The following is a 24,322-nucleotide window of genomic DNA, read 5'->3' on the forward strand; positions in this document are numbered from 1 at the left end:
TGTTCTCACTCTTGTGTGTAAAACAACAACAACATATATAATAAAAACAAAAAACCAAGTAATTCCAATCTTTTAATTCAACTTCTGATTTTGAAAAGTTTAGTTGTTTTTTGTTAAAGTGTTTTATTATGGTGCACTCAATATAAATGACTAATGGTGGTAGACTTGTTCTTCCAGAGACAAAAATGTAGTGCAATAATCTTAATCCAAAGTTAGCATACATATGCTACTTAACTGACTGGCCATCTTATCACTACAGCCAAAAGTACTTACTGCACAAGCCATTGTGTCATTTGAGGTGAGGCTGTTCATTAACTCATTAATTTGCTTCTAGCTTCCCACAATGCATGGCATACATGCACAGGTTCTGACAAAGCTCTATCTTCAAATCTGGCTTTTTTTATGGCCTTTTTTTCACCCAAACTGCACCTCAACAACACCAATGGCAAAAGTGCACCTTTTTTTTTTTCTTGAAGGTTTAATTTTTTTTTAAAATCTATTTAACAAAGCATTTAAAGTATGATGATTAAAATGTTTCACTCTTCATTGCTCAAATATGTGAAATTAAATACGTAGAGAAAAAAAAAACATTGTCAAGGTTGATACATACAGTCCAAGAAATGTCCATACATCATGAAAAGGTTCAATGCCAGACATACAGATGACTTTCTGTTTACAAAACTGATTAACTGTTCCACATGACATAGTCATAGGCTGTACATAACAGTGTAGCAGGTCAACACACAAATCACACAAAAAGACTTTTAACAAGACAACAAGCAAATGATAAACTGAAATCATGTAACAAAGCTATAACATAAAGCTTATATAGTAAACATAGTACTTTTCTACTTCTATATATATTTTGTTTTACTGAACATTTTAATACATATCTAACTTGAAATAAAGTTGCATAAGAGATTGAATATTTAGGTTTAATCCCATAAGAGAAAACATAATGACACTGATCCAACCACTTTAAGCATATTTTTTAAATGTTATTTTAATTTTTTTTTTAAATGATAAGATTTCTCATTTATGGAACTGAAAAAAGAAAGAATTAATGTTTTAATTTGTTTGGCAAATAGAATTATAATATTTTTCCTAAAATTCTTTTCCCAAAATGCATCCAAACACTGACCAAATCATTAGAAACTGATCTAAGCTGATAAGCATTAAATAAACTCCACAATAATAAAGCTCATTAAGACTTTCAAGTCATAAACCAAAAACCATTTGCTGATAAAACAAAAGTCTTAATCTGAGATGAGTTTCTTTCATACACTGGTATGCCCCTTTTTTTTTGTTTACATACCTAAGTTTTAGTGAGGTCTTTGACTAAAGAACCAATGGAAGAAAATGTGTTTGTGTAAGAAAGAGAGAGTAGCTCAGTTATAGCTGCTACCAAACACACTAAGGCCACCTATGTGGGAGACATTAACAACCATCATTGTTCTGGCAAGATTTCTATCACATTCTCCAATAGTCCAAGAAACAGCAAGTCAAGCCATAAAACTAGAAGCATTAGAGTAATATATCATCAGGGACTCAGTGACTTTACAGTGTCATTAGATAGATGTACAAGAAGTATACATTTATAAGCATTAGTCTATTTTAAAAAAATGTTAAAACCTACGCGCAGTCATGTGTTTGTTCATTTAACACAAAACTTTCCATGTTCTAATAACACACTGAACATGTACATTATTAAGACTGTTCCAACTATTGGAATCTATATTTTATAAATAAAAATATTTGTTAAAAAGTAATTCTAAAGCTGTTTTTATGCAAATATTTGATAAGAAACAAAAAGCTTATTGTGTTGTCTCTGAAACTCAAACCTAATAAAAATGATGCAAAAAAAAAAAAAAATGTGAATTAGTAAGACATTGTCATTAATAAATCAAAACCAAACAGCAGCAAGAAAACCTTTCAAACACAAAAGCTTATCTGATTTTTTCATCAGGCAGGCCATGTCTGCAATGAATATAGAAGAAAGTGATTGGTTCTACTGCTACATGTGATTAAAACATGGCCCTGACAATTTTGTGTCTGTGTTGTACCAACTAAACAACTAATTCCTAGATAAAATAAAAATGTATTCACTATTTTGACATCTAACCATTTCTTCAGTTAAATAAAATCTTTGAAAAGAGAACTGCAATAGATTAATGTTCTTCCTGCATTAGATTAATGTCCTATCAGCACTAGATTTATGTCCTATAAAGATGCAAATAAGTTGAATAGGCACATATAATACATACATATTTTGACATGTCCACTTAAATGTAATAAATCATACAGACATACATCTTTGGGAAACAGTGGCTAAGTACACAACTGTTGACTTAGTTATATGTCACACATGACTGTTTTTGATAAATGTTTTTGTATTATTAGTCACAAAAGACTGATCTAATACACTTCAGATACAAGTCGAGAGGACTGATCCAATGCATTAACAAAAAAAAAAGTCAAACTGTTCTGAAAAAATGTTTAGTATCATTAATAATAGAAGACTAATTTCAATACATGTGTTGGCACTTTAAGTTTTACAAATGAAACACACATGTCCCCTACACATATGGGACATAAATTATTACAAAAAGTTTAATTCTCGGTGCAGCAGCAAATAGCATACAAAATGTAAATTTAAAAAAAAAATGTTGGCATTCTGTTATGTAATGATCTCAATGATAAAGCTTTTTTTCATTCATTTTTGTTGTTAATTTTAAATGCAACTCTACCTGGAAGCAGACAATACAACAATTGTAATCAATTATACAGACAAACAAATTTGATAAGATTACTAACAAGCTTGACAGTGTCATTGCAATCTTTTCGATAAGCTTTCTTTGAATCAAATATTTGAATGTACTAAATCAAGAGTTGTTAAGATCATCAGACTCAACCCCTAGAATTCAATCATCTTTAACAAAAACAGGATTGTGATGTTTTTAGTTCTGCACAAATCTTATTTTTATCTGAACTACTTATTCAGAAATACTAAGGGAAAATTGAAAGGTCCAAAATAGAAAAATTTGGAAAAAAAAAATTATTGCTTTATTTCAATACGTTATAAACTCAAAAGCCAATTATGCACGTTAATTGTTCATTAATAGGTTAATTGTTTTATAGAACAGACATGCATACAACATATTTAAAGCATAATTAATCTACCTTTTAAAACAATGATTTAGTATTTTTGAGAAACTAATGAACAATAGAGGTGGTTGAGTGGTAAAGCACTTAACTTCAGGATTTGTAGGACACCCCTGAGTCCACCCAACTCTAAAAAGTACGAGACATTAGTTGGGCAAAGTATAGTTGGTCATTGTGCTAGCCACCTGACACCCTCGTTCATCATCTGCCCTCTAGATCGCTAAGTGGAAAGGGGTATTTTACTTTACTTTCAATGAGCTATACAAAGTGTCAAGATGTACCACAGGAGTTCTATTGGGGCCTAAAGGAAATCCTTTCTGCATCCAAAATACAAAAAAACATTGAAATCAGATATGAATGTCAGTCCTTTAGCTAAAAATGTTTTTTCATTGCATGGTATTCCAGAAAATAAATGAAGAATACATGTTCAGTTTATTTTTTTAACTCAATAGTTTTTGGACCAATGTTCATTTCGTGAAACTAATACTACTGATTGCTTTTAAAACACATCAGAAAATGTAACAGGCAAATAGAAAAACAAAGGTCCATGATAGAATGAAGTATAATTAGGCTCTGTATCTTTGTACTAAATGTTTAAAGATTAAATACAAGTTCTAGGTTTGGTAAGATTCATTGTTTACATTTGGGATCTAGCAATAACAAGTTACTTTTTCTTTTTAAACTATGACCTAGCAACAATGACAAGATTTTATTCATTGGGCTGTTTTCTATTCATAACTTCACTTATACAATATTGATCTGCAGTTATTGTTCCAATATAAAATACAAGTCAAATATTTACAGAACAAAAAAACAAAAAGAGATACCATAGTCTTGATTTTAAAGAGCCAAACATAACCACACAAATATAATTTAATAGATAATAAAATAAAACAAACACAACTCTGTAATAGAAGTAAGAAAAAGAGAAATTTACACAAGTACAATAGGAAGTCTAGACTGTAAAAACGGCTAATACAAAATGGAAAAAAGATGAAATGACAAAGGGAGTTTGTATTACACAGACTTAAGAGGTGGCACCCTGACATAGTAAAGCACTAACTCACACTTAGACCACATTCACAATGAATGGCAATGTCTTTAATTCTAAAGATTGAAGCTGAATGCAATGTTTCACATGGCTATGCAAACTCAGTTGCCTGCATATTTTCCTACATCTGATGCAGACAAAGCAGTTGCCCTAACCTCAAATTAACCAAATTGAGATCATTATTCCCAGATAAAGTAGAAACATTAAAATCTTGCATGACTTAGTAATTTTCTTTGAGTTTTGTGGCTTATCCTAATCCCATACAGTTAAAGAATAACACAAACTCCCTACTTAACCTTGTTTCAAAAACAGTTTACATGTATGTGCATACAATTTGCATACTCTATTTTTTAAACCAAAGGGCGCACTTTCATATGACCACAAGTAGTCTTTGAACATATATCTTAAACATGATGAAGATGCTAATGCAATCAGATTTTGAAGTGTGATCAATGATGATGAGATTAGGCTGTGGATAATGTCAACTGACTTTTATATCTCTTGTTTTAAAAATGGTTATGTGTATAAAACATGCAAGTTTGATAATAAAACTTTTTCCGGAGACCTACTGGACTTATTGCCAGCAGGATGAAGGCAGCAATGAAATTTTTCATACATCTTTTCTTTTAGATCTAACATTAAACCAACAGACAGCACAAAATAAATGGTGGCTTTTTCTCAATATTGGATGCCGAAAATCAAAACCTCACTAAAAAGAAGTGCAACTGTCAAAGAATAAAGCCGAATCAAAGGAATGAATCGATAGACTTGACCCACAGTTTATTGAACAAGAAAAGGACTATCTAGTTCTTGAAGTAGCATTGACACTTGACAAATACAGGCTCTTTTTTTTTTAAAATAATTTCAAGAAAAGATGAAATTTTAATTTTATCATTAGGTTGAAAAGCTGTCAACAAACTTTGTGGAAGAAGCGTCTGAAATAACATATTATATTAAATTTGTTTAGTTTTTTTAAAAACCTTAATTAGACACAATCTTTCAATACTCTCAGAAGATTAAAACAGTGGAGTCCAGATAATCCAAACTATGACAATATGTAAGTCTGCTGTTATCTGAAACCAAAATTTAGACTATTTTTAGGAATGAAAAATATAGAAAACTACTTTGACTTGTGTATAAGAAACATTTGGTTCCCTAGTCATGCACTTCCTACACAGAATTGTTTTCACAACCATGAAATCAAAGAAACTGAGTTTATCCTGTAGCAGTTGATGTTACTCCACATTGTTAATTGAAATGGGTCCGATTCCAATCATTTCACACTATCTGGACTCCACTCTACATTATTCATTTCAAATCTAAACTTTTCAACTCAATAATCCTCATTAATCCTAATTAATTTTGAGTGAAAATACCAGACAAAACTAGTATTGATTTGTCATTTTCTTCAAACCTAAACCCACAAATATTTTTTTATACATTAAAATGTTTTGTTTTTTTTTGGGAGGGGGGGGTGTGAGGAAAGAGGTCAGGAAGGGCAAATTCCTTTCTATTTCTAACACTAGTTAGTTTGTTTGTTTTCAAAACTGATTTATTTATCAAATGACTATTTTTGTGACTATTTTAGTAAGCATCATCCATTCATTAATACTGCGTGTACATATCTAAGTGTTTAGTTTGATCACAAGCATTTATAGAATACAAATAAAAAAAAAATTGACTGATCTAACCCTAACCCTAAAGCTCCATCATGCTGTTGTAAAAGAAATGTTTTAAATGAGAACTCATTGACTGAACTCAACCATTCTTGCTATTTATGATATGAATTTCAATTAAACATACATAATATACCAACTGATTGTCCAATTAACAAATGCATTGTCACGGAAAGTTGGCTAATCACTAATATTGTACACTTTACAAGATGCAGAGGTGATGATAGCCCACAAAAGGATACATATGTATATTTTCTAAAATTATATTTAATTTAGTGTTGATTTGTACAGGATATTGGGGGTTTGTAATTCGTTTTTGATTTAAAAAATCCAAAATGTATAACCTTATTCAGACAGCTGTCTAGAAGCATATTTAAAACTAATAACAAACATTAAATGTTAAAACTATATTCACCATCAGGAGCATTATTTATATGACATTTCACTTTGGTACTGTTCTGTGTAGCCATCATCACAAGTGTGCAAAAGAAATACTGTACAATCAATGCAATAACTTTATACATTGTGTCTGTTGATGTACACCCAAAACAAAACAAGAGACGTACAGGGTGTCTCTAAGTTAGTTGTTCCTTAGTCTACAGACTATTGATTGCTTTCACTTTAGTCAAGTTTGAAGCAAGACAACAAAAAAACAGTTGGCCAATGTACATGATGGTAGAAATACAATTTTTTGATTAAAAAAATTTTTTTCTTTAAATCACATATTCAAGAGTTGTTTTTTATTGGTGTTGTTGTTTTTAAAGTTGAAAAATATGTACAATGCAAAAAAAAAAATCCATCTCAACTAGTAAAGAGAAAAAAAAAAAGATTGTGTACATGTTAAAAATCTCACAATGTATGCACACAAAATAAATGACTAAGAACATAATTTTATGTTGAATGTTTCAGCTACCAAGTTACTGATCTCATGTTAAATTCCTAATGAAAGCAAGATACAGGTCATCTCTATTTCACCTGTACTGTCTAGGTCAACACCTTGGGATAAGAAAGTCTCCTCTAAATAAGGAATTCTACCAATAGACTGTATCCCCGTGTCCTGCCTGCTCTAAGAGGATCTTGAGTTCAGTAATAATGAGTGCAAATACATTGAACATGGTGTCAATCACAAAAATGGGTCAACGTTTCATTCCCAGAGTAGCTATTAGTGACAGTTTTATAATGGTTGAGTGTTCTAGACAATCTCTATTTCCCGGCCATTTTTAAGAATTTGACAACCTTATAACCAGTGGTGTCACTACCAATTTGTTCATAAAAGTATATGGAAAACTGAATTTAGTTTGCAGTGAATTGTGTGTTTACAGTAAAAGGTGTATTTAAACATAGAAGTGTTTAGAATTAATAGTGAAAAAAATTAATTAAAAATAACAAGAATATGTAATTCAAGGCTTAACTAGAAAATTAGCTATCATGTAAAGAAAAAGGTTGTTAACACAGACAAACCAAAGGGAAGCTATCAAACAAAAGCTAGAAATGAAAACTGTCAAATATGTGACTTAATGAATTAGTAAAAAACACTTAACACAAAAATAATTAAAGTACGACCAAAAAAACTTAACAGAAAACAGAATATAGATGATTCAAGGCCAAAAGAAGCTAACCAGAAGATAAATGGTTCATCCCTAGATGCTGATAAGCAAATGAGCATATGAAATAATAGCAAAACTAAATATTCTAATAAAGAAATGTTTACATAATAATAATGACTGTTCCAATTCTCTCATTAGGATGTCATTAATTTAGTATGTTTTTTTTTTTCTCTTTAGAATCTAAGCTACATACAATTAAAAAAAACAAACGTAACTACCTATATAACAAGAAATTTACAAATTAACTGTTTTTATTTCTCTACATCAATGCCAAGCTCCAATTCAAACATGGCAAACTGTTTTCAAAACTAAATGGATCCTTGAAACTTTTGTCATGCTCCTAGATTGGTTTTTACTTTATTAGTTTATTTTGGCTCAGGTTGTTTTCAGAGCATTTTTTATATTTACCAACACAAGTGAATGATGTATGCATGATATAATAAGTTTGATATAGATATACATGTAACAGTTCTATTTTAATTTGCACAAAAAAATTTTTTTTTTTCTTTAAAATTATACTCGAAAGCTTGGCACTACAATATAATTACTTTCAAAACAATGAACAAATGTTTTTAAATAGATAATTGGGTGCTATAGTTATTTTACTGAACTTTGAACTTAAGTGGACAAATATTGGCAATTATTTTATTCGCAAAATAAGGTAGTGACTTAGTTTTTCTCAGTAATCTCTAAACTTAATAAAAAAATTACTTAGGCAAATGTGCAGTGATTAATGTCAGTCCTTTATTATTTATTTTTGATTACTTAATCTTCAAAGTGAGAATATAATATACAAAAGTCCACCCAAATATATCAGTTCAATAGATATGACAACAGAATGAACAAAAGAGCTATCTGTTGAGAATACATAACAAAGCCAAAGAAGCATCATGCTCGATACTAAACATGACCATATCAACCATTCTTACACACTAAGACAATGAGCTTACAACCAAATGGCCCATACAAGTGAATCAAATACTGAATCAAAACTAATAGGGTCATCATAATCACATATTTCATCTTAAGGTTGAATTTAGTACAGAAAGAATATTTTGCCTTTCAGCAAATTTACTGCGACCAATCAAATGATTTCTGAAGATGACAAAATAGTTCTACTCTCCGTGTTAAAATGAAACAAGCAGCAATTTCTTTTTTGATCTTCAGTCCAGTCTTTTGAACTGGTGGAAAAATAAGTTGCAATGTAAAAAAAAAAAGGTTCGGATGCTAAGGAGAGACAATCGCACATGAACTTCAGCAGTGATCATCAGGCTTTGAATGAAAGGAAAACATGTATGTTGTAATAAAACACTTTTCCAACATTTATGTACTCAATGACCTACAACACAGGGTCAAAACAAAAAGAGCTATATAGGTCAGTGTTTTAACTAGAACTGGAATGATTTCTTAAATCTGGAATATTTATTTGTTTTCTACTGGGAAAAAAAAGTGTATGGTAAGGATATTAATTTTACCACACACACAAAATTTGTATAGTACATTTGTATTTACTTAAACTTTTTTTCAGTGATCTATCTAAATAAATATAAAAATTTAATTTTAAAAGGTATCTTTAAGCAAAACATTACAATTTAATTGATCTATAAAATGAATAACCAGAGCCCAGTAAACTGTCCTATTTAATGATGTAATATAATCACTTCACAGCTGAAGTCTTAAAAAAAAGTTTTCATAATTTATAAAAAAGTTGGGACCTGAGGAATCAGTATCTAGATTACACAAATGTAACTTTCAGCAAACAGTATGCTTGCCACAAGTAATTGTAAAAACGTATTGGAACAAATAACAATCTGAAGACTTCAAATCATTCTCAACAAACCAAACTTTAATTATTTATTTCGTTAACAGAATTAAATTGTTTCCTTTTTGTCAGATACAAATGCTGTCCAGGTCTATTTGAAAGATTAGACTAGCTCACAAATATCAGATACACCCCTAAAGTATACAAAGTTAATATAAAAACCTATCCATAATATGGGAAAAAAAATCACCCCAAAAGTCTATAAACCTATTTAACTGGAATAACAATTGTTAGTTAAGACAGCTCTCATTCCACTGAATGTTTTATCACTTGAAACCATTATTAATTAAAAGCTGGTCTTTTTTTTTTTTACCTCTTTTAATAATGTTCTTAATTTTGTTTCAAAAGATTCACTCATTTCAACACAAACGTTTGACACAAGGTTTTAGCATTACAAATAATTGGAATCAGTAGCATCAACAAAAAAGCTCAATTCACCCATCACTTGATCAAGTCATCCAACACTTGATCAAGTCATCCAACACTTGATCAAGTCAGCCCCTAAATCAAGTTAATGACAACCAATGAGATTGAGATAATTATTATAACCAACTAGGACTAAGTCATTTAACTCATTTAGAAAAAGAAAAAAAAAAAAGGTTTGTGTAGCTTATCACATGGAAAAACAATGCATATAATGAAAATTCACGGTTTAATTGAGAAAGAACATCGCAATGACATTGACTGAAACATCGAAACAAGTAGCAAATCAAATGTTATTCGTAGCCAACTGTTCAACTGTTTCATGCTGACATCTTGAGAAGACATCACAACAATAAATTAAGAACTTTTAGTTTTAACTTTGTCCCTTTATGTAATAACAAAATAATATGTCTGACCTTTTCAAAGACATTGAAATTTTAAGAACATTTAAATTAAAATGAAAACAAACAAACAAAAAATATTTTTGACTTCTGAAAAATGTTCAGTTATTTAAAAGCTGAACTTTTAGATGTATACAGTACAAGTAACAAGAAAACTCCCTGTAAAAATAAAACCCTGCTACAAGGATAACAAAACAGTGCAGACATAGAGCAGAGGCGTAAGGGGTCAAACTAACACTACTGGTCAACTTGCTGACAAAAATATTTTTAAAATTAATAAAAAATGTTATGTCCCCAAAATAAAAAAAATAATTTTTAAAGGTTTTATCTTTCAGTTAATGTATATGTAGCATTCACTAGGTTAAGAAAAGGAAACGACTTCGTGCTACAAGTCCAATGACAACTCACCACTGAATCTACTGTTTAGTAGCTCAGAGTGATTTACACTTTGAATCTCTTATGAACTGCGACTTACACAACAAAAACTGTTAAAAAGAACAGAGGCAGGGAGTATTATAACCAAATATAGCTCATAAACATGAAGTAATCTTAATTATACATGGGCCAACATTACATGATTTACACTGAAACAACAAAGCACAAACACTTGTGAAAAGACTCAATACTATCACTAATGCAAAAAAACGAAAAGAGAAATTTTATAAATCAATGTTTCAACATTTGAAAAGAAACACATTTTTTTAATTAAAAAAAAAAAAGAGTTAATAAACTTTTTTTTTACTTTAAAGGATCCAAAGAAAAAAACTTGTACACATAGAACAATAACTAATCAAACAAAAGAGGACATAGAACAACTAAATAGTCAAATAAAAGAGATGTGTTTGGATTTTTAATTTCATACAAGCCTAAATAGAAATGCACAAATATAATAAATAAACACAAAACTCATTTTAGACATAAACAAGAAACCAAGTTTGAATACTGGTCACAAGTACACACACAAAGCCATTTCCTCAAATAATGGACTCTGTAAACAAAGCCCTTGGCACAAACATACAATTGAAACAGAACAAAGGCTGTTGCACAAACATACAAAAAAAAAAAGTTACAATAGATACCACAGACTGTTAAATATGAACAAACAAGCATCAGGACACCAAAACTTTGCTGTTTTATTCAGTTCAATAGGACAACTTAGCTAAACATCAGGACACTAACATATGTTTTATTCAGCTAAGAGACACCAAAATAACAACCACATCACTGGGTGTGGGAAATGCACAATGTGTTTTTGAATGGATTGAAACAGGAAAACAAATCAAAGAACTATGATAGCGACTTTGGACAACTAACTAAGCCATATGTGTGTGCAGCCAAAACTTAAGAAATCACAAATGTCATCAAGTTAATATGAGAATCATCTTGTAATGAGTATTGATTTTCACTTATAAATTTTTAAAGCTCTTATATTACAAATAATGTTTAGAAAAGCATAATTACTAAAATTGTTGGGAAATATGAATTCTAATTAATTTTTTATAACTTGAAAACAGTGTATAGTTGCTAATTTTGTTTTGATGAAAGTTTCCATATTTATTCTAAAACATGTAAGATATGCTTTAATTATTCTATGGTTTAGAAATCTGCTTTTAAACACTTGGGATCCAAAAGCTAATGAAGTTGTACAAATAATGATGATAAAAAAATAAATACAAATAGCATTTGAATGAATACAGAGATAATAATTTAGGATGTCAGATACTGGATTGTCCTTATATCTCATTTATTGCCTCCAATGGCAACAAATTTTTCTTTTTTTCATTAGGACAGACTCAGGTCCGTATTTGACCCAACACGCTTGTCTATTAGCCGACAACTGTTTCCCCTCAGCTTTACACAAGTGCCAGCAACAAAAATGTTTCCATTCAAAAATTTGAAAGGAAAAGAGGAAACTTAAGACCATCAGCTCAGAGCATTCACACTTCCCAGCGGAAAAAGCGTGCCAACTTTAGTTTGGGAAATAAAGATCAAAATAGGACAACACACACGGAGAAAAAAAATAATTAAGTAAGCAATTAGTGATGCCAACTTTGAACTAACATTGTAATGAGATATATATATTTTATATTATATATATATATATTTAGTAGTAACATATATATATGTATGTACTATATAAAATATTTCCCTCAATCAAAGAAAATCTAAACAACTTGAAACACTGCTTTTCTTGACCCTACACATTTCTGGCAGACGGCTAAGACTCTCCCTCCTCCGGAGCCCTCAGTTCTTTGATCTGTTTAATGAGGTAGCTCTTCTCATCATTGAATTGCTCATCCTCAGATCTCTCGGTATGAAATCGAGTCAGGAAATCAACTAGCTTTTCCTTGTTGCGAAGTAAAATGTCCAGAATAGGCCTTGGCTTATTGGGATTTGCAACAAAAATCTAGAAAAAAAAAGAATTAAAATATTAGTTACCTAAGTAGAATAATTTTCTTTTTTTTTTTAACATTTAAAAATCAATACAATTTAAAAATAAAAAAAGTTTCTCTTTCAGAACTTGTGGTCTATAGGTCATCTGTTTTTGAGGCCTACAGTTAACAAAGGTGTCATGTGGCCAGCACAATGACCAACCGACTTTACTTTTCCCAAACTAATGTCAGGTACCCATTAGAGCTGGGTGGGCTCGAGGAGCCCAAAGATCATGAAATTAAAAATACATGTCTTCACCAGGATTCAAACCAGAATTCAGAAGCCAAGCGCTTTACTGCTCAGCCACAGCGCCTCCCTTATACAATTAAGTTATTGAATTTAACATAAAAATAAAAAATTACATCTAATATAGTGAAAATGTAAAGATTGTCATGGTTAATTTAAAAGACCAACATTCAAATAATTGCAAAGAATATGGTTTTGTAAAAAAAAAATCTGGGTTTGGGGGTTAAAACAGGGGGAGCAGAAAGTATCAAGCTCTGTATAAATGGTAACCTTTATCGGAAGGGGAATGATGACCTGAAAAATTTTTTCAGGACAATACCTTGAAGACATGAAAGGCCTCAAATTGAATGTTCCTGGACTTCTCCCTAAGCATGTTCATCATCAATTTCAAGTTCTCTGGATTGCTGATGTAGCGATTCATGGTGCTAAAATTGTGACGGTCAAGTAGCAGTTCTCCAAGAAGCTGAAAGATTTAAACAACAGCCTAATAACACAACAAGACAAAATAACAAAAGAAAAAAAAAAACTCGAAGTCATCCTTAACAAAGCCCCATAAATTACTAAACCATTCCTAAATTTTTCAAATTAAAAGACAAGCCTTATTACTGTATATATGTCCTTTCAAAATTATTTTCAGCAACTGACCTTAAGAGCTTGTGACAGTTATTATCACATATATGTACTTTCAAAATTATTTTCATCAACTGACCTTAAGAGCTTGTCTACGAGTGACATAGTTATCAGAGTTGAGGAGTGACTGGTAGTGCATGAACACCTCATCGTAATTGTGTTCCAAAAATTCAGCCGACAACATCTTGTGTTTTGTCAACAGCTCCTTTTTGGAAAACACAATAAAATTTTAAAATAGTTTCATATGTTTTGTTAAACAGATGAAAATGAAGTTTCATGCAAAAACAATATTCAATGCTTATAATAAATATCCAAGTATTTCACTGAAGGGGATATCAGAATTTAGTAAGGGGGGGGGGGGGGGCTTGACCTGTTATTCACTATAAAAAGCTCATGGAGAATTCCTTCCTTCTATTTAGAAAATAAAGAACTCATGGATTGGGGACAAATATAAATCAGCAATTTTACTTCATTCATATGAAAAAACTAGTGGAAAAAGTGTATTTTAACTAATTGTAATCTTTTATTTTATTAATTTTTTTATTTTTTTATTTATTTATGAAAAAAAAAGTAATGTCTTAGATTTCAAAAGCATCTTTAACCATTGTCATAGCAACAAAAGGTAAAAGACAAGAATTTTTTAGCAAAAGAAAACCAAAAATAATTTGGGAAGTGGCCTAAAAACTAAAAAAAAAAAATGGTTTGAAAATTTACTTCTTACTTCTCATGACCCAAGTCTTAAAACAAAAAACTTGGCATTAAAATAGACTAATCTATAAATACAGAAAATAGTGTAGGCATTGTGGTAAAGCCCTTGGCTTCTAAACCAATGGCCCTCAGGTTCAAAACCTGGTGAAGCTTGGTATTTTGAATCTCTGGATTTTCATACTCCCCCTCCTTTTAAGTCCACCCTTCTCTAAAGGGTAAAGACATAAGTTGGGAAAAGTAAATGTGGTTGGTCGTTGTGAAAGTCACATAGAACCCTCTTTAACCATGGGCCACAGAAACGAATTATCTTTAAATCATCGGCCATATAGATCAATAGGTCTGAAAAGGGCAATTTTTAGTGGTTTTTTTTTACTTTTACAGAAAATAATTATTAGGTATGTCAGTAATAAGCAAAAAAAAAAAAAAAAAAAAACTTACTTTGAATGTAGAGAAAGCATCAGAAGCAATATCAAAAGTGGATACCTCCACATATTCAAAAAATTTGTAGAACTCTGGAGCATTCAATAATATTTTAGCAAGACTTTCAAATCTACAGCACTCACGTAACATCATTCCACAATTGAGGGCTATTTCTTGATTCTCATAGCTGGGAATGCAAGAATTTAATGGGTCAGTATTTCATTTTTTAAAAATATACTAATCCAGATTTCAATCTGTTTGTAAAATAAAACACCATTAAAAGAAGAATAAAAAAGTATTTAAAAAAAACATAGCACTATTCCTGATTAAATGTTTATATAATCATAGATAAAATATTGTAATTTATTGATATAGAATTTTTCTAGGCCTTTGTTAACACTTTAGAAAATTATTGGCTTTTACCTAATTACAGTGCTTATAAACAAATCAAATTATAATTTACTTTGTTTCTATCAGAAACAATGCTGAGAGAAAACCCTACATCCAATCCAATTCTTTGTCTTTGCTCTCAAACAAACAAAAAAAGTTTTATTAATAACCATTGGTCTCAAGCTAAGTGTGCATTTTAAAGATGAAAGAGTTTCCCACTTTCTTTGATACTGATTCTGTTGACTTCAATACTCAGATTACTATTAGCTGAGGATACTTAATAGACACAAGAAGTAGCAGACTAAAGATGATGCTCATCTCATCTCTGCATGTGATGCCTTCTGGGGCATAGGCCACCAACCAGCTTCCTCCAAGCATCTCGGTTCTGGGCACTCTCTCCAACTGTCCCCCAGGTCTTGCCCATCTGCTTCCAAATAGCGGTGCCATGTATTCCTGGGCCGTCCCCTCTTCCTTTTTTCTTGGGGGTTCCAGGTTAGGGCTTGCCTTGTTATGCTGGATGCAGGCTTGTGAAGGGTGTGACCTATCCATCTCCAGCGTCTCTGAAGGATATCTACTTCAATGGGCTGCTATTTGTTCTTTTCCACAGTTCCTCATTCGAGATCTTGTCTGGCCAGCGGATCATGAGAATCTTCCTCAGGCAGGTATTGATGAATACCTGGATTTTTTTCCCCACCACCACCAAAAGATGAAGCTACACCCCAATATCTGATAATACTAGAGAATGATGCCAGTTAACTAAAACTGAGAGGACAATACTTACCCTTTGACTAATTCAATTAAAACTGAGTGATTTAAACAAATGTACTCCTCTGTTGGGGTACGGGTACCTATTTGCCTACGTAACAAATTATTGAAAATAGCAACAACATCCTTTCTACCCTGTAAACAAAAGGTGAGAAAAAAAAATACAAGTTAGATTACACTTGAAACAAACAAAAAAACGGCTTACTGGCCAATCTGTGTGTTATAATTGAGAATTTTGAAGTTTTATTTACTAACTTTGGGAAGGGAAAAAAAAAAAAAAGGGGGGGGGGGAGAGGCAGTTGGTTTTTGAGGAATTAATCATCAGCATATAAAAAGATATATGACATGTGAAAAGGGAATGATCTCAAGTTTCATTTTTGTTGTATCTAATCTGCAGCACAATTGATGAACAATAAATTAAATGGAATGCTTGTATGGACAAAGTGAACAGCAAAACAGATTTTTCCCAATTGATGATGCACACAGTGGCACAAGGGAAATTTAAAATGTCCCTTGATGCTTAGTTGAATTGAATTTTATAAGCCAACCACAGTTGTCACATCACAATTTAAGTGAACATTTGAATATAACAAGATTTTAGGTTGCACAGGAGCTAAATCTAGTCTTCCAACACACCTAGAGAAATGAGCCAAAATAATTATCTACCTCAAAGTCTACACGAGCCAAGTTCTGTATAAGTAAAGGTAATGTGTTACTCTGGTACATCTCTGTGGACAGCATTGCCACCTGCTCTGTAGCAGGTTCCTGGTCAGCAGTGCCATACAGTAATGTTTTAATGGACTGAAGTGTCTTAGAGACCTCCTCGCTAACCTATATTAGTGGAAAAAAATATCACATGATCAGTCAGATCTTACATTGATTAATTATTATTATAGCTTTTATATAGCGCTACTTTCATGCTTATAGCATGCTCAGAGTGCTTTTGGTCTAATCTCATTTGTGGACCAGTGGGGGGGTATCTAGGAGTTGATTTTCCGTGCTGCCTTTAGGAGCTCAGCAAACACAACTCTGCCCGAGTCGGGTGTCGAACCTTGAGCCCCCTTCTATGTAGCCAAGCCAAGTTCAAGCGCACTTGGCCTCTCAACCACACCACTATTATTCACAATAATTTGCAAATTATAAAAATAACATTATATTTTGGTAAAATATTAATTTTACTAGTGTTCAAAAGACAATATTTCAGCCTAAAAATGTCATTTCAAAATCTAATAAAGGAATAAAAAAAAATTTTCACCAATACTAAAAAGACAAATTTTAAAAAGCAGCATGAATTCAAATTAAGAGGGTGTTTTTAATCAAACTGAAGCAAATGTATGCAATGCCTAAGCAAATCCAAAGGTAATCATAAAGTTTTAAACTTTTTTATATTACCTTTTTATATTCCTTTTCTTTCAAATTCGGCAACAGGGCCAAATTTTCCTTCAGTGATTTGACCAGTTCCTGTGGGCTTTTTGTCTTGGTACCAAACAATGGCATGTTGACAACTATTTTCCAAAGGACTTTACAAATGAATTCTGAGAATTAATTATACCGGCTCTGTGCAATCAAACTCAACTCTCCATCAATGGAAGTCAATAAATGTTTTTCTTTCAGAAACCGATTATAGCTATAAACACAATAATGGTGATGGTAACAAACTTTAAAATGTGCTTGTCCCTTTTGGAGCTCAACTTAAGTTACTTTTGAAACACTAATCTGGTAAGCGATGGAACCTGAAAATCATAATTGGAAAAAAAAAATTCTTTATCTAAATGACAATCAACAATTAAATAATATTTATATGTAAAAAAATAGTCAAATTAAAATGCACATGATAGAAAGAAACATTTAGTGACAGTAATAAAACATTCACAAATTGCATTTTTTTAAATTATTTTTTTTTACAAGAAATTCATGTTACACAGAAAAATCTAAGAAGCACGCATTTGAAGAGAAAAAACTGTATTACATTCCAGTCAAAAGGCATCTCACCAATGACTTAAGCTGAAACTAATGGTCTATCGCAACACTAACAAAAATACATTATTGTGTGCTTCTGTTCTTCATTCCCAGATCATTTTTGAGAGTTTCTACAACTGTACATAGCTAAATAGCTATGATTAGTGTCATGTAGCATAAAGCAGCTATTGCATTAAGTTTATTTTTAGTTTTCTGCAAGCATCTACAGAGCAGGGTCAAGATTGGTTGTCAACTGGTTATTGGAACAAGCATGCTTTCTTGCAACAAAAGATAAGAAAGGGGCAATATTGTTTGTTTCTAGTTGATTGTTTCTTAATATAGTATGAGGTTAATTAATAAAAAATTTTGGAAGGACGGGGAAAGTCAGTTGTAGTTTTGAGCTTGAACAAAGATAGTTATCTTGTTTAATTGTATTGTACAGTGTGTATATTTTATTAAATTGATTCCTAGTTCCAGAATTAAAGCTTTGTATTTATTGTTGAAGGATCTTCATTGTTCGAATTAATAGTTTATATTTGAATCTCCGGCATAACAATATTATTTGAGTGTTCAGTAATTGCTTAAAATAGAAATCTACACTTAATTATAACATCAGAAACGCATTGTCTGATCAACACAATCTTATCGTAACATTAAGACATCTTCATATTTAGCACTCAAATACAAATGATTGTTACAATTAGTGCTAGTGATACTGCTACGGGATTGTTCTAGAAATGGGACACCCAAAATTAGAAACATAATAGATCAATAATAACTTTTTAGTTTCTTTTAACATGATAGCATCACTATTACAGAAATAAAAGAACAAAAAATTATTAGTGCATGACATAGTTCAGGAAAGTTATATTCATTAGTCCTCAGATAGGTTTTTCCAAAATGTGCAGAAAATTTTCATTACATTTGAGCAGGCTGCAGAGCGCCAATATCTGCAATGCTGTGACTAACATCGTGCACATGGTAAGGGGTATCCCAAGAAAGCTTACAAGAGTAAAAAAAAATAAAATTGCCTCGATCAGTAGGATATAAAAACTGCATAATTGGGTTAATAAAGACAAAATCGGTTATATGTGACTCAAAAATGATGCTAACCAATGGGATCAATAAAAAACAAAAGATAGTAGTGTAAATTTAGCACTTGTATCTCAAAAGTAACACAGCACATTTCAAAAACTTCCCAATCACTTAGTCTTATTAACAACCTTAATAGACGAATCTGTTCTTCTCATTAACTCCCTCTCAATACCTATTTCCCCTGCCAAACAACTTAAAACATTTTTTTTTTAATCTAAATATATATTTTTTTTCATTCAACATAAAATATGCAGAAAAGTAAAAAGAAAAAAATAAATCTCAATCAGGATAAATATTAATGATTCGTGTGACAAACTAATTTCAACCTTCAATCACAAATGAGAAGCTTAGCTTGGCAATTTGAGAACATGTATAATATGTATGTTTCAATTTCAATGTACAAAGCATTCAAATATTTTTATAGTTCAAGGACATTCAATGGAACATTGTATTTTTTAAGTTAGCTGGTATACATATATAAATTGTAACAATACCATAGGCACTGACAATGAAAGACAACTAAAGAAACAAGATTCTTTATTTTGAAAGCCAGATGACAAACTGAACTTTCACCTTTTCCTTACCCTTCTTACTACAGTCACTATTGTTCTTGTATAAGTTCAGAGTGCTTACTTTTGTATGCCAATGTGTTGACAACACACCACAGCCTAATATATATACAAGATTTCATACTTGTTAAGCTTCAGTATCTTTGTAAAGAGTAATTAAAGGCTTTACAAGAGTGAACCATGTCTTTTAGATATTTAGCAGTATACGGCAAACTTATACCAATATATGTTACACATACACTTTATAACCAAAAAAAAACAACAAAATCGGTGACCATATTATATGCTAAGAATCCTGAGCTAGTATATCAAGCTACCAAAAAGCTTAAGAAGTCAGTCTACTTAATACTGGTGGCATTAATAAATTATAAAATGAAAGAAAACATAGTTTACCAATGGCTCCAGCAACAATTCAACTTTAATTAACCAGAGATTTATATACACCAATTATTGAATTTATCAATTTTTACAACTAATTTCTTGAGCCTTCAATGTCCAATGACACCCACATCTCAAGATTACTATTTATTGCAAAAATTCTTTTAATCATTTTTTTTTGCTCTAGAGTGTACTTAACTGGGAATAAAAATCAAAAGCTGGAGATTGGACAAAGGATTTTTACCTTCAACCCTTGCAATTCTGAAGTTAGTTGTGCAATTTTCCCCAATCAGAAGTAAGCCAGCCTCAGAGGCTTATCATTTAGCGTATCATATAGAGATTGTATTTTCTACCAGGAGAGAGTAGTGAGATGTGCCAAATGCACAATTTGGATTCTGATTTCTTCACAATACCAAACTCATCAGAACAAAATCCCTTTTGATTGAATGCTTTGGATAAATGGTAATGTTGGAGATGGAGAATCTTTCTTACTGCCATCCCTTCTCCTAAACTAGTAAAATAATGTGCCTCCTTCTAACTGGAACTGAGTTAAAAATACATATACCTGCAACCATTTCATTTGTTAAAATATGTTTAATACTCCATCTTACACCAGCAATGTAAATAGTATTAAGAGTTTAAAATGTATTATCAATGATTACATGGATGGCTGATTGTTCCACAGAGATGAAATGTATCAAAGACAAATTATTCACTGGGGGTCACAATCTTTTTGAAACTAAGTAATCAGAGAAGCTGGTTATTAGGACCAAAATGATTGTGTCATGGTGTGGTTTAATGAAACGTTTTTGACTATATATATATAATCTCTCATCACACACCCAGGAGTTGTATAATTTTTAACCATAATATGTATGCACATAATATATATATATATATATATATATATATATATATATATATATATTTACAAAATGCAATTGATAATATCCCACTATGCATTATAATAGATCAATGTAGAGAAATAAAATTAAAATACAAAAAAGAAACTTAAACTCCAAACACTAGTACAGACTTTAATAAGGGGAATATTTACGGTAAGTAATATCTGTAATTTATAAGGTAAGGAGCATTTACTTCAGGGAGATCATGTATATTTTGATATTAGCATCACAGGCTAATTAAAGAACTATACTTTATCTTTATTATCTTTACTTATTTTCAGAAAGATCAAATCTATATAAAATATATGTATATGTATTCTAATATATATATATTTGATGATTGTTTTGACTTAAGTAAAGGCATTATACTTGTAAATATGTTAATTTGAATCACATCTTGTAGCCTGTGGTACATTACAAGTATTCGCTAAATAAATCAAGAGTGGCTCAGAGCATACATATTAGTAGGTCTAGATCTAGAAGTCTATATAAAATTATAATATATTAAATATTATATATGAGTATTTCTCCAGTACTGGTATCAAAAAGTGTCACATTAGGCAAAAAATTAAAGTGGATGTTATTGGTTTCATTTTAAGTATATTCACTTCTTCACCCATTGTACTTTAAGAATTTATCAATAGAAAATGAATTGGAATAACTGCTGGCAAAAGGGGTGTAACACGGTACCCACTTTTGCATTTCAGGTGCATCATTGGGACACCATTGATGATTAAAGTACAACTAACTGTTAATTTGTTTGCTTTTTTAGCATAATTTGAATGTGTCTATTATATTAAGCAGCTAGATAGAGAAATTGAAGTTTTTTGAGCACTTACGTTATGTTTGCGCCTCAATTTAAAAAATGGGACACCGTAGCACCTGTAACACTACTTGTAAAAGTTTTTTAAATAAGATTTTTTATAAGAAAATATAATTTATGCTATATTTGCATTATAGCTAAATATATAGGCTATTATTTGCTGCAATATCTCAATGATAATTCAAGCATTTATTAAAACATGACTATTATATCACAAGATGTTGCAGGTGCTACAACGGGACACCAATATGAAATATAGGGTTGTTGTTTTTTTTAAGACATGCTAAAATACAATTTTTTAAAGTCTGTAAATACATTACCAATTATTCTTTTATTAGTGATTCACAAAACCACAAATGAATGTACTAGGTCTTTGTGTGTGTGTGTGTTCAACAATCCTTTAAAAATATATTATACTTATACATAACTCAAATAACTGCCTCAAACATGACTTAATCATAGACTAAAAGGTGCTTAAATTTGATAGATCTAGTTATCAATATGAGGATTCCATGACAGTTTTTCATTTATAATAACAGTATACACACCTCTAGACTCTAGGTAATTTTTGTGTTTATAGTGTGAATTACTGATTTAGCATGAATAAGATTTAATTAATAAGTGGAATTAGATCTAATTTGTTTTAGTTGTTGTTGTTTTTTTTTTTTTGTTACTCTTAATAACAGCCATTTTTCTGGGTGGAAAGACATGCTCCAATTTGACAAAAACCCATTTCTGTAATAGTAATAGAGTATAATAGAGTAATAGTGAAATAGTGTTACTGTTATTCATCTAGCATCTAGATCTAATTCTCATTGTAAAATTTCTGTATCTTCATTGTCTTCAAAACTTGTGTTGTTTTTATTATAAAAATTATAGATTCTAGTATCTTATTTTGAAGTTATAGACTCTATGTCTAGATCTAGAATACTCTAGATCTAGAAATCTAGTTCTAGATCTAGTCCTCTTTAGTCTCTGACTGACCTATTGACTTCACTGATTATTCACTTATTATTCAGTTTATTCTTCTACTTCTACTTGTGTACTTCTACTTTTTTTTTCTAGACTCTTTCTTAGTTCTTAGACACTAGTCACTAGAGACCGACTAGACTCACTCAGTCAACTCAGTGACTAGACTAGACTAGAATCACTAGATCAATGTTTCTTGACAAACTGAACACTTTAGTAGCTAATACGGATGATACGAACATCTCTTAGAAAATGCGCATATTAAATGTGTGACTTACAAACATGGATATCTAATTACATAAGGAAGACATACCCTACAAGTCCATTTTCCAATGAAGGTAACACAGAAATATCGACACGGGGCCTCACATCCAAGTTCTATGATGACGTCATAGACTGCGCAGACACGGAAGTGAACTATAACATCAATGCTGACAACTGTGTAATTTTGTTCTCATAAGTTGTACATTGAATGGTGGGGGTTGGCTCATAATTCGATTAGTTCCCATTTGTAGCTTGTAAAATAACAGAAACATAAAGTGGCCTTCGTGAGATTATCGAAAAGTCTAGAATATACATAGCCATTCAGGTAATTAAGGGGTAGTAATGAATTTCTCGGTATATGATTTATTGCAAGAGTTGGTAAGCGTCGATGGGATATCTTTACACACACACAAATATAAATCTAGATCTAAACACTAAACTCAGAGAAATAGCAGGAAAAAAAATACTCCCCCCCCCCCCTCCCCCGAAGGAGGAATAGACGCTATACGTTGTGTGTGGACTGTGCGTCCCGTTAAAATCACAAAACTGAAAAAGATAATTCGACATAATGATATTTTAGACCTTTTAAAGCTCTGGTGCAACGGCAATTTGTTTCTTTTCTGAACGCGAATCATTGAATTTTTTAAAGTAATTATGAAATAGCAGGTTGTGTTTTTCATTAAAAGAATACACCATTTTTTACAAATATTCGCTATTAATAATAATAAAGCTTGTCTTCGAGTTTGAAAATTAATGGGGAATATATTACCCTTGGCTACGCAGCCCCAACTGTGACCTACATTATTTGCAACAATCATGGCAAGCATATAGGCCTAATAGCCTACTATTGTCCACCGGTGGTCGATCAAGATTTTCTTTTCGCCGTCTACGTCTGTCCTCGGCAGCGGATTTTCTTTTGGTCTCAATTGTGTATTCCGCGGCCTTTGTGAGTGACCTCCAGCTGTCTCGTTCTGAAGCCGCATGCAACCATATGGCAGGTGCTTTCTTCAAATTGGCGAGTAAGGTGGTCTTTAAAGTGTTTCGTGGGGCACTTCTGTTACGTCGACCACCTTTTCGCTCACAAAAAAAAAAAAAAAAAAGACTGCTTTTGGGATACGTTCGTTCCCCATACGGGATTACGTGCCCTGCCCAGCGTAACTGTCGGATCATAAGAAGTCCCTATTTATATAGTAAAACACGACGACTAGCCTATATGGAAAAGGAAGATAATTTTAAATTCCTGTATATTTTTAAAATATGTATGCAAACGTTGTTAATGTTGCAAAAATATTTGTATCACTGAATAATTATTCTTTTCTTATTAATCTTATATAATACAGACGTTACTTAAAAAAAGAAGATGATTACGTCCTACGCGTCATGCATTCAGTCATGCATAGGCCTATTAATCAATGACTTAAATTCTGCCAAGTCACTGGTTTTCCTGGCTAGCTCAGGCAATTAACCCATTCCATGCTCTAATAGCACTGGGGAAGAAGGAGTACTATTTGTACAAATTTGTCCTAGCTTATGGGATGAGGAATGTGCCTTTATCTTTGTGTCTTTCGGAGTATTTTATTAAATTTTGTATTTGTATTTGAAGATTATGGTTCAGTGTTTTATGTA

The 24,322-nt window shown here is 31.4% G+C and overlaps 1 protein-coding gene across 1 annotated transcript; it reads right to left on the reverse strand.

Annotated features, from left to right (window-relative positions):
* Positions 1-59: 59 nt before the first annotated feature.
* Positions 60-22,855, reverse strand: LOC106057164 (protein Mo25-like). Its single transcript, XM_013214254.2, has 8 exons — positions 22,746-22,855; positions 17,127-17,467; positions 16,401-16,565; positions 15,751-15,869; positions 14,598-14,766; positions 13,531-13,656; positions 13,141-13,284; positions 60-12,549 (listed from the first exon to the last, which is right to left on the reverse strand). Exons 2-8 carry the CDS (start codon positions 17,229-17,231, stop codon positions 12,361-12,363), a joined length of 1,017 nt encoding a protein of 338 aa, XP_013069708.1. The 5' UTR covers positions 17,232-17,467; positions 22,746-22,855; the 3' UTR covers positions 60-12,360.
* Between the last annotated feature and the right edge of the window lie 1,467 nt (positions 22,856-24,322).

This window comes from Biomphalaria glabrata, chromosome 15 (assembly GCF_947242115.1).
Source record: "Biomphalaria glabrata chromosome 15, xgBioGlab47.1, whole genome shotgun sequence".
Lineage (NCBI taxonomy): Eukaryota > Metazoa > Mollusca > Gastropoda > Planorbidae > Biomphalaria > Biomphalaria glabrata.